The sequence below is a fragment of the Chanos chanos genome, chromosome 9 (assembly GCF_902362185.1).
Source record: "Chanos chanos chromosome 9, fChaCha1.1, whole genome shotgun sequence".
In the NCBI taxonomy this organism is placed as follows: domain Eukaryota; kingdom Metazoa; phylum Chordata; class Actinopteri; order Gonorynchiformes; family Chanidae; genus Chanos; species Chanos chanos.
The window spans coordinates 17,268,857-17,280,956 of NC_044503.1; the positions used below are offsets into that span (position 1 = coordinate 17,268,857).

General features: G+C 45.4%; 1 protein-coding gene across 1 annotated transcript in view; it reads left to right on the top strand.

Moving 5' to 3' along the window:
- The first annotated feature begins 1,600 nt into the window (after window positions 1-1,600).
- Window positions 1,601-12,100, top strand: part of brpf1 (bromodomain and PHD finger containing, 1) — a 12,847-nt gene continuing 2,347 nt past the window's right edge. The window contains exons 1-16 of the mRNA XM_030785061.1: window positions 1,601-1,641; window positions 3,186-3,431; window positions 3,492-3,673; window positions 3,749-3,979; window positions 4,848-5,037; window positions 5,448-5,735; window positions 6,226-6,743; window positions 7,058-7,223; window positions 7,650-7,778; window positions 8,328-8,456; window positions 8,830-9,193; window positions 9,493-9,801; window positions 9,910-10,185; window positions 10,607-10,754; window positions 11,340-11,473; window positions 11,817-11,932. Of these exons, the coding sequence (XP_030640921.1) occupies window positions 3,231-3,431; window positions 3,492-3,673; window positions 3,749-3,979; window positions 4,848-5,037; window positions 5,448-5,735; window positions 6,226-6,743; window positions 7,058-7,223; window positions 7,650-7,778; window positions 8,328-8,456; window positions 8,830-9,193; window positions 9,493-9,801; window positions 9,910-10,185; window positions 10,607-10,754; window positions 11,340-11,473; window positions 11,817-11,932 (3,381 nt within the window). The 5' untranslated portion in view covers window positions 1,601-1,641; window positions 3,186-3,230. The remainder of the gene's footprint in view (window positions 1,642-3,185; window positions 3,432-3,491; window positions 3,674-3,748; window positions 3,980-4,847; window positions 5,038-5,447; window positions 5,736-6,225; window positions 6,744-7,057; window positions 7,224-7,649; window positions 7,779-8,327; window positions 8,457-8,829; window positions 9,194-9,492; window positions 9,802-9,909; window positions 10,186-10,606; window positions 10,755-11,339; window positions 11,474-11,816; window positions 11,933-12,100) is intronic.

The window sequence follows — 12,100 nt, forward strand, 5'->3', positions numbered from 1 at the left end:
CTGTCCAGTTCTCTCATTTGACTGTGTGATTGAACGATTGTCTCCGTTTTTCCCCTTTATTTATATGTATACTATTCCATCAATTCGGACTGAATTGGACTTTTATATATATATGTATATATATAGGATATTATGCAGAATCTTCTGCTTTGGGTGAAATATTTCCAGTAGTAAAGAGATTTCTGTTCTCTGTTTGTTGTATCTGGCATCCACTACTCCACCTGCCATGTCTGTGAAGACCATTTCTGGGCAGACCTTTTCTTTTTTTTTTTGCTTTTGCTTTTTTTTTCTCTTTGTGTTTTTTTTTCTCCTTGTGTTGAAATTCAGTGTGGATTGCTTCTGCCTGCCGTTCACATCCAACTGCATTTATTATCTTACCTTTCCCAGCCCAAACAAGCTGCACTCCAACCACCAAGAATCTGTTTAATGGAAGAAATAAACATTATTTTGTGCTTGATAATGGTGTCTTTGTGGTGGTTTTTTCTTTGTGTGTGTGTGTGTGTGTGTCTCAAAGTTTTTACCATAGCACACTCCAACGGTCACTCTTTGCCGTGAGGAATATAACCAATTGAGAATACAAGCTGTTCAGAACTTATATAAATGTCCCATCTAGAGGACCCACTCAAACATTATTTTATTTAGGTTCTCAAAGATACATCATTCAGTGTATCAGTACACAGCTTGATCAAGTCCAAGCTTTTCTAGAAAATGTCACAAGATCAAGTGATTTGTCACAAAACAAGAAAAGGAAAAAAAACGTTTTTCGTAGGAAATTTGCAGAATTTAGATCCAATAAATACTTTAAAATTAGTTTATTATTTAATTTCGAACTATCTACACAAATGTATAATTGTCGATGGTATACGTCTACTTGATTTGGGTCAATTATTCGGATGGTATTGCTACAGTGCGTCTGCATCATACGGTTCTGATAATGCAGCTTACCTTAGAGTCCATACCCATGCGTCCACTCCCCGTCGCATTCAAATTTATGGCGCAAAGGCTTAATAGGTCCAATCTATGTGTTCATATTCGCAGATTCGCTGGCGAATTAAACTAGAACGTTAAGCCTTGCAAATAGGTAGGAGTGTTCTTCATAGACGCATCGCTGTATTAATGCTATATATAGCCTTCCTTCATGCTGTATAACATTTGAAATAAACTATATCGACAAACATTTTTCCTGTTAAATCCACAGGCAGATTCGTCATGGCCTGGGAAAAACAAAAGGAAGTGGAAATAATTCTATGTCGTAAAAACACAATAGTGGCGATTTACCCCTTGTCAAAATCTGTACATATCCCATTTACAACATCTAACAAAACATTTGTCTAAAAAAAATTATAAATTTATTTTTCATGTTAAATCGACGGAAGGGCTATCCGCTGTCTGACGAATGTGCACACACGCGCCTATGGCGTACGACGATAGCTGTCCCCTTTTGTTCGCCAGAGTTCCTCAATTATTCTTCTTTCACAATGATATTACTCAAATGGTGTGTCACGATTTGAATTACAGAAATACCATTTAACATCTGAGAGATTAAGCTACGGTTCTCGGACTAACCGGGTCGCTATATTAATCATTCTCCGTTGGAACTGGTGGGAGATTTTGCAGCACTTGTTCACAGAGCCCGGAGTAGTAAGTGTTGATTAATTCAAAGATACATTTGCTGTGGGGTTCTGTTACTACTAACTGTACTGGTGGGCAGCATATGTATAAGATGTTGTGAAGGTGTCTGCGGAAATTTACGTGTTATGCAAAGCCTTTGAATTCAGTGTAGGTTGTTGTATCCAGCTAGTCTGATGGCTTGATCCACGAATCCCCACTCCTCACACTACTGCGAACATGACTGATGAGGAATCTAACGCTCACTAGGAAATGCAGTAACTTTGCTACAATTCTTGCGGTGAATGACGCGTTTTAGCAATCGAAAATAAACAAATCGCTAAATAAAACAGTACCTCTCTTGGCACAGTTGACATCATATGAAAACAGCTTAATTGTATTTGTTTATTTTGTCTGGAACAAACGGTTGTTGGTGGAAACATTGTTACAAAGAAGAGTGCTCAGACAGCTGCAAGTGTTACCGTCGTTTTTTTTAATTATCGGTACTGTTAGCAGTACTGAGATCTGTTACAATGTCTCAGACACGCAACGAGCACCTTGAATCAAATAGCTGCCGCCGCTGTTTGAAAGTGCTATTGTTTATGAGTTAGCTAACATAGCTTATGTTCTAAGCTTGTTGATGCTAGCTGGTTAGCTATGTTGCTAACGACAGTTGATAACAGGGTAACCGAGGTATTTCATGTGGTTTGGCAGCCCTGGGCTGACTCTCTGAGAACTTTATGAAACGAGTTGCCACAAAAGAGTTTACTTGAGCTGATTTTACTGAACTGCAGAACGTTCATACATTTTTGGCGAACGTGTTTCAACGCTTTTTCAAAAAAGCTTTGTGGCAACATAGCAGCTATTTGTGGTAGTATTCGGATGAAGATACTGGTCGCAAAGGCTAGATTAAGTGATGGGTGGCTTTTTTAAATTATTCGAGCCACTGAAGATAATTAATTGGACGATTCATAACTTGCGTCACCTGCCGAAGTCATCTAACCGGTTATAACGGTTTAAGTTTTTGACGTCCCGTCTTGTTCGCCGCGGTACACCTGTGAGTCGACTTGACAGCTCGTTACTATCCATATAGTTTTAGGCGGTTAGCACATTCGCTTACCTAGACAACTTTTGTAGCAACCTCTTGGCTGGTTACCTTGACAACATTCCCTATTTGTTATTTTGATCACGTTTCCAGATTTCCAGCTAGCTGTATTGTGATAAAATTTACTAATACCAGATATCGAAGTCAAGTAAAGCAACATCAGGGCAAAACGAATAAGCCTTGACTGTTTTTATTAACTGATACGATTATTAACTGTGATAAGTTATTAGCTTCTTCAAAATTTTTTATAACTAAATAATGATAATTAACTAAGTATACATTTACATAAGCTTAGTGTACATTTACATAAGGAGTTAGTGTACCTATCATGATAGCTTGCTAAGGTTAAGGTTATGAAGATGGGAACTGGTTAGTGATGAATATTCTTTTTCACTTTTCTTTCTAATCTCCTGTACCCCGTCGCTCTCTCTCTCTCTCTCTCTCTCTCTCTCTCTCTCTGCCTGTCTGACAGATGTAATCTGGACCACCACCTGTCCCTGTTCTGGCCATTGGCAGCATGGGGCTGGACTTTGACGTAAAGACCTTCTGTCATAACCTGCGGGCGACAAAGCCCCCCTATGAGTGCCCAGTGGAGAGCTGCCGCAAGGTCTACAAAAGCTACAGCGGCATTGAGTACCATCTCTACCACTATGACCATGACAACCCCCCACCCATCCAGGGCACACCCCAGAAGAGGAGGAAAGGCAGGCCTCCGCGGGTCTCCCTGTCTGGGGGAGATGGGCCGGACATGGGTGGAGGTTTAGGGCTCATGGGCCAGGGGGCAATGCCAGGGAGCCCCACTGAACATTCGGAGCGCTCCCACTCACCTGGGCGAGAGACTATGACGTATGCGCAGGCCCAACGTATGGTGGAACTGGAGATAAACGGCAAAGTCCATCGTATCAGCATCTTTGAAAGCCTGGATGTGGTCTCTGAGGAGGACAGTGGAGGTGAAGACGTGTCCTCTTCTGGGGCAGGGGGAGGGGCCGGGGCATGTAATGGAAGTGGTGAGGGTGGCATGGGCGGGAATGAAAGTGGAAACAACGGGAAGGATAGGCCAGATACACCTGCCACAGCCAATGGCGGGAAAGGGGCGGGTGCCACTCCCAAAGTAGGCAAACACAAGAGTAAAGAGAAGAAAAAAGAGAGTGGATCTCACCACCACAGTGCCCCTGCTGGCCCTGCAGTGAAACTGCCTGAGGTGGTGTTTCGGGAACTGGACCAAGAGAGACCGGACGCCCCCCCACGGCCGTCCTCATATTACAGGTACAAACACAAACATACACTGTGTCATACGGAGAGGGGTACATTACTTCAAAATAAAGTGCTTCATTGGTTAACTTTACCTGCTAATAGTATTTAACAAAACAGACTCTCTTTGAGAATAGGTTGGAGAATCAGTGGACTTTACAGTTCAGAATTAGATTTAGATGTCTACACACAAAGACTGTGAGGCATTATTGACTGTGAGTAACTGAAAAGGTTGAGAGAAGTTGTTTTTGTTCTATAGTGGTTCCACTGGGAATAAGCTGTCACAGGGACACACAAACTGTGGACAGGAAGTGGTTGAACCGTAGTTGAAAACACCACATAACTGCAAACATAACCCTCAGATGGTTCACTGCTGGACCATCCATGTTCAGGGGAGAAACATTAAGCAGATAGCTCAGTAGATAGCTGCTGAAGTCTAAATAGTTGTCTTAAATTTTTTTTGTCGGATACCCACAGCTCACTTTGATTTGCTCAAAACTGTGTGAGGTATACCACAAAACCTACAGTACATTACAGTAAGACGTGTCTATTAATATTTTTTGCGTCGGTGAAATAATGCTGATTTATTTGATGCGAATCAAGTTTTGTTAATGCATTTTACATTAGGTGTTTCCCAGTTGCTGAGTGCTTTTTGATCCTACTGAATTGTGTGCAAAGCGTCTTTTTATTTCCGCTCTATGAAAGTGTAGCCTTAAATAGGCTTAAAGTGATTTGACCATATAGTTGGGTCTGTGTTGAGTTTCACTGTCCTTTTACTGAACATGAGATTATCTGTACTTAACACCAGGCCTTCCGTCAGTCCATCCTTCATAATTCAACTAATAACTGTGATTTTCTCCTCCTCACCGTGACTGTGTGGCAGGTACATTGATAAGTCTGTGGAGGAGCTGGATGAGGAGGTAGAGTATGACATGGATGAGGAAGACTACATCTGGCTGGACATAATGAACGATAAACGCCGTAGTGATGGCGTCACGCCCATTCCTCAGGAAGTCTTTGAGTATCTGATGGATCGACTGGAGAAAGAGTCCTACTTTGAGAGCCATAACAAGGTTGGTCTCACGCACACGCACGCACACACACACACACACACATTCTCTCACACACGCAAACACTCTCTCTCTCTCTCTCTCTCTCTCTCTCTCTCTCACGCACACTCACATGCACATAGACACTCTTATCTCACACACACCCATGCACTCTTTCGCAAACACACACACACACACACACATATGTGCACACACTCTGCACAGACTGAATAAACTCTCTTATGTCTGTTTGAAGGTCACAGTCGCCCCGTCAGTGTGCCCACGTAACATTACCATTTCTACAATAACTGTCATCAACTCACACTACAAAATCTATCATAGAAAAATTACTTGTGCTAATGCAAATGCTTAATGTGAAAATGGTTTCTCTCTCTTTCTCTCGGTCTCTCTCTCTCTCTCTGTCTCTCTTTCAGGGGGACCCCAACTCTCTGATTGATGAGGATGCTGTATGCTGTATCTGTAACGACGGGGAGTGTCAGAACAGTAACGTGATCCTGTTCTGTGACATGTGTAACTTGGCTGTGCATCAGGAGTGTTACGGTGTGCCCTATATCCCAGAGGGCCAGTGGCTCTGTCGCCGCTGCCTGCAGTCGCCCTCCCGCGCTGTTGACTGCGCCCTCTGCCCAAACAAAGGCGGAGCCTTCAAACAGACAGATGATGCCCGCTGGGCACACGTGGTCTGTGCCCTCTGGATCCCTGAGGTGAGAGAGTGTTTGTGTGTCTGCATGTTGGTATATATGGTCTTTGGTGATTTTGCACGTGTGTGAGCGAATATTCAAAATCTTTCCATTCTAACTTTTAAAGGTCATTCTTAACACTGAGTCCAGACACAAAGTGGGTGCTTTGTACGTTGTGTTTTTTTCTGTCTTACCTGATGGAATTTGTGAGACAATATTGGACTAAATAATGGACTTAAAATGGTCTAAAAACTTCCATTTATACAATAAAACAAAGCTTCAATCACAGACACAATCCACACATCTGTCAGCCAATCACAGCACACACACACACACGGTAAAAAAGTGGGAGAGACATTTACATATGCAGAGAAGTTGGCATACACACTTGGCACACACACATGTATGTACATATGTGTGTTTGAGGTTTAAATTTGGTTCTCAGGCTAACTATAGGTTCATTTAGTGTGTCTGATTCCAGTGTTTTTCCCCTCTCTGTCTTTCTCTTCTTCAGGTGTGTTTTGCTAACACAGTCTTCCTGGAGCCCATTGACAGTATTGAACACATTCCACCGGCACGCTGGAAGCTAACGTGCTACATCTGTAAACAACGCGGCTCTGGTGCCTGCATCCAGTGTCACAAGGCCAACTGTTACACGGCCTTCCACGTCACCTGCGCCCAGCAGGCCGGCCTCTACATGAAGATGGAGCCCGTGAGAGAGACGGGCGCCAACGGTACCTCCTTCAGCGTCCGCAAGACCGCGTACTGTGACATCCACACCCCGCCTGGTTCTGCTCGCCCGCTGGGAGGAGTGGGAGGGGCAAGCTTAGGCTCCTCCCACAGCGAGGGGGAGGCAGAGGATGATGAAGATGTGGGAGGGGGTCCGGAGGAGGATGGGAAAGGGTGGAGTTCAGAGCGGGCAAAGAGGGCCAAGGCTAAGTCCAGGTTAAAGATGAAGAGGGCGAGGAAGATCTTGGCAGAGAAACGAGCAGCAGCACCTGTCGTGTCAGTCCCCTGCATTCCACCACACAGGTACTGTCTCATACACACACACTCACACACATGCACACACACACACGCGCATACACATGCACACACGCACGCACACGGAAACACACTCACACAATATCATACGGTGGCACACAGAAAGACACACCCACATACACGCATACATATACTCACTCATACACATACACAAAGCTCATAATGTGAACTGTTCAGTCCGTTTTAAACTCCCACAGACAAAGCTATGTGCCATAAACCTCTGTGTCAGGGTTAAGTGGTGGAAAGACATTCTGTATCTGAGTGAAGCTGCTTTTTGTGTCTCTCTCTGTTTGCTTGTGTAGACTCAGTAAGATCACCAGTAACCTGACTGTACCCAGAAAGAGTCAGTTTATGCAGAGACTGCACAGTTACTGGACCCTGAAGAGACAGAGCCGTAATGGCGTCCCCTTACTGCGACGGCTCCAGACACACCTCCAGTCCCAACGCAACACTGAGCCCATCCCCACAGCAACCGTGAGTACACACACTCATATACTACACCCAAAACTATGGCCATGGCAGTGTGAGTACGCGCACACACCTATACACAACACACAAACTTGTTACCATAGCAGCTGTGAGTACACAGGCTCATACACTACCCCTAAACCCATCACCATGACGGCTGTAGTATATATAAGTATACACACCTATAGACTCCACTACCCCTTCATGTGTTGAAAACTATAGGATGGAAGACTGACTGTTGATTAAATTATTTTTGTTAAATTACTGACATTTACAGTCTTTGTCATTGTATAATGATGTGTGTGTGCTTGTGTTTGCATGTGTGTCTTGTGTGTGTGCATCTGTGTGCTTGTGTGCATACATGTGCTTGCGTATGCGTGCGTCTTTTGCGTGTGCGTGTGCGTGTGTGTGTGTGAACATCCACAGGTGAGTGAGGAAAAACACTCTGCGCTGAAGGAGCAGCTGAAGGCTTGGCAGAGACTGAGACATGACCTGGAGAGAGCCAGGCTGCTGGTGGAGCTCATCCGCAAGAGAGAGAAACTGAAGAGAGAGTCGGTAAGACACGCATACAGACAGCGCACACACACACACACACACACACACACACATTCCTCATTCACTTCATAAACGTCAAGCAGGTGTGTGTTAAAGCAGCAGAACTGAACTGTGTGTGTGGTCCATAAAGACATGGGGTCTTATGAACACTGGCAAAGTATGTGTGTCTTTATTTTTTGTGATCTAAACTCTTAATAAGTGTGTATGTGTTTGTGTAGAGTAAGCTCTGGAGCTGTGTATGTGTTTATGTTGTATATGTGTGTGTTAACATTATGTGTAGATTAAGGTCTGGAGCCATGTGTGTGTGTGTTTATGTTGTGTGTAGATTAAGGTCTGGAGGTATGTTTGTGTTTGTGTTGTGTATGTGTGTGTTAACATTATGTGTAGATGAAGGTCTGGAGCTGTGTGTGTGTGTGTTTATGTTGTGTGTAGATTAAGGTCTGGAGGTATGTTTGTGTTTGTGTTGTGTATGTGTGTGTTAACATTATGTGTAGATGAAGGTCTGGAGCTGTGTGTGTGTGTGTTTGTTTATGTTTATGTTGTGTGTAGATTAAGGTCCAGCAGATGGTGCTGGAGATGCAGTTGACTCCATTCCTGGTGTTACTGCGTAGCACTCTGGAGCAGCTCCAGGAGAGAGACACCAGTAACTTCTTCACCGAACCTGTTCCACTCAGTGAGGTATATACACACACACACACAAACAAATTCTCACACATACACTATCAAATGTACAAAAATGCACAATATCTGATCCCTTCAATACACACACATTAATTAATGCATGTTCTTTACTGCTGTGTTCTCTATAAAAATGTTTGGGTATCTGTCATAGCCTTCATTCACTGCACTTGTATTGTACATGTATGTCTGTATGCATGTGTGTCTCTGTATGTGTATCTATGTGTGTGTTTGAGTGTCTGTGTGGGTGCGTGAGTATGGGAGTCCGTGTATCTGTCTGCGTGTGTGTGTGTGTGTGTGTGCTTGAGTGAGTGTGGGAGTCCTTGTGTCTGTGTCTGTGTGTGTTCATTAACTCATTCTTGCTCTCTGTCAGGTGCCAGATTACCTGGACCACATCGAGAGGCCAATGGATTTCCAGACCATGTGGGCGTCTCTGGAGTCTCATCGTTACCTGACGTTTGAGTCCTTTGAGTCGGATTTTTTCCTCATAGTTAATAACTGTCTGAAATACAATGCCAAAGACACAGTGTTTTACCGCGCCGCTCTGCGACTGCGTGAGGCCGGCGGAGTGGTGCTGAGACAGGCGCGACGGCAGGCAGAACGAATTGGCTATGACTACGACACGGGTATGCACCTCCCCCGTGAGCCCAGCCCCGAGACTCCCCGCGAGCGAGAACGGGACAGGGAGAAAGAGAGAGAGAGAGAGAGAGACCTGTCGCCCTCTGCCAATGAGGAGGGTGAGTATGGCTGTCTGAGTGTCACACTGACTTTGTTTAGCTTCATCTACCTTAACATTGCTCTGTTTCACACCCCTCTCTTTTTCTCGTTTCTTCATTGCTTGTATTTTCTTTTTTCTTTTTTTCTATCCTATCTCTGTCTTTCCCAGGATGCTCTCTCCCCATTTTTGATGATTGCTTTACCTCTTTAGTCTTTTCAGAATTTATGTAATTATTGAGCCTGAAAAGCTTTACATGTCCATCGTTATTCTCGTCAAACACAATAAAGCCCTTCAGATGTTTCATTCTCTCTCTCTCAGATCTCCTTCTGCCGGAAAACCGTCGGCGTCTCCCATTGGAGGAGCAGTTGCGAATCCTGCAGGAGCGTTTTGATGAGGTCAGCTCAGGGAAACACAGTATTGGTCGCTCACGCAGAGCCAAAGCCCTGAGGAAGGAGATGACCGTCATCAAACGCAAACTCGCCCATCAGCGGGAGGCCGGGGGGGGCATGGGCGTCCGTGAATCAGGAGTCTCGGGTGAACGTGGCTCCGCCCTCACGCATCACGTCTCAGGGACCTCCCGCCGTGACGAGGGGGGGGAGAGCAGCAGCCAAGAGACGGGTGGGAAAGGTGAAGCACGCATGCACCCATCACATGCACCCATCCAGAGTAAACAGTGGTAATCAGTGTGTACATGGGAAAAATCCCTCTCCAATCTTCACTGCTGTCTGTTCTCAGATCCCAGCGCGTCGTCAGTCCTGGCTCCCGAGGTGGGACGCCGTACCTCTGTCCTCTTCTCTAAGAAGAACCCCAAAGCTGCAGGCCCTCCCAAACGTCCTGGTCGCCCCCCTAAGAACCGGGAGGCGGCTCACGGAGGTGCAGGGGTGAACCCCAGTCCTGTCGGTCCACCTCAGCTCCCCTTACTGACCCCCACACGTCAGCGCAAGAGACCCCGCAGCACCCGCAGCTCTTCCAGCTCTGAGAGTGACACGGACAATGATGACCTGCTGCTAGGTACAGCCCGTTTTCAGATGGGGGTGTCAGCGGACTGGAGAGAGGGCTTAACCTGACTGAACTGGTTCACGCTGAAACGCTGGTTTACCACCTGAGGGTGTCTTTAAGTGTGTCTCCTGATAATCTGACCAAGTGCTCTGGTTCTGTGACCTTATACAGTGATGATTTAACCCTGTTAAACTTGTCTGACCCTGTTACTGTTTAACACACACTCCACATACTGTCATATCTCTTACTGCAAGACACAGCATGTGTAATGTCTGAGGTGTGCAGTAGTAATGATAGACAACATCACCATGCTGTTTCCAACTCTGTAAAACCTCAATATATACAAGTCTATACTTAAACCCCAATACATACAAGTCTATACAGAAAGTCTTTACTGTTTTCACTCATGTGATTTTTTTGTTTCTTGGCATAGGTCTGCCTAGTAATGGATTCGATGGCGGGAGCCAGCCGGTAACGGAAAGTTTCCGTGTTTACAGGAACGAACGGAGTCTTCCTCGCTCCAGCTCCGACTCCGAGTCCACTACCAGCAGCAGCAGCAGTGCCGCCTCAGACAGAACCAGGTACACACACAAGTATACACACTTATACACACACGCACACAGGCACGTATGCACAAACACGCACACACACACACACAGGCACGTATATGCACATGCATACACACATACAGATACACACTCACGTGCATACACACATATACACACACATGCATGTGCACATACAGATACACATACACGTACTTGCACACATACACGTATATGCACATATATGCATATACATACACACACGCACGCACACGTACACATACATGCATGTTCACACTTGCATACATACATACACACCCACACACACACGCACGCATACAAACACACGTGCATGCACACTCACAATGGTCATCTCCTTCCTCAGGGCTTTGGCTCCGCGAGAGCGACCAATACTGTGTTTCCCTGAGCTTACCTCGTCAAAACACACAAACACACAGACACACAGACACACACAAACACACACAATCATACACCTGCATTCATGTGTTCATGTTTTTAGTAGATCATATTACTGAGCAGTGGTAGGCAGAGCTGTTTTTGGTGTTAATTTCTCCTTTCTCTCTCTCTCTCTCTCTCTGTCTGCTTGTTTGTTTCTGTCAGTACGACCCCGTCTAAGCAGGGTCGTGGAAAGCCCTCTTTCTCTCGCTCTGCCTTTCAAGAGGACAGCAGTGAGGAAACCTCTGGAACAGAGAACGACTCATACTCTGTGGGCGGAGCTAGGGGTGTGTCTCATTGTGAGTACCCAACCCACACCCTTTAGTCATTCTCTCCATGCATGTACTTCCACATACACAGACTCTAACTCACACATAGACAAACAGGATTGACTTCTTGTAGAAGTTATATATAGTAACATGTGTTTATCTGATGTTAGCACAGTATGACAAGTGTGTTTTTACACACAGACAAAAAGTATGTAATCTTAAAAGTGGTGTGTATGTGTGTGTGTGTATGTGTGTGGCTGTGGTGTGTGTGTGTGGCTGTGGTGTGTGTGTGTGTGTGTGTGTGTGTGTGTGTGTGTGTGTGTGTGGCTGTGGTGTGTGTGTGTGTGTGTGTGTGTGTGTGTGTGTGTTTCAGTGGTGCGAGGCCGTGGGAGATCAGGCTGCTGGATGAGTACTGAAGACTACGCATCCTTAGACGCCCTGGACCTGGTCTGGGCCAAATGCAGAGGTTACCCCTCCTACCCTGCTCTGGTGAGTTAGACGGCCTCTCTCTCCCCACACGGCCCTGTTCACTGCCTAAGCTCGCACCCAAACCAAGCTCACTCCCGAAACTGAGCACACAGAGGACGGCCAGGTTTGGGAGTTGCCCTGGTATTTTTTGTTTTGTAAATCTCGGTAATTTTCAGCTAAGATCACTAA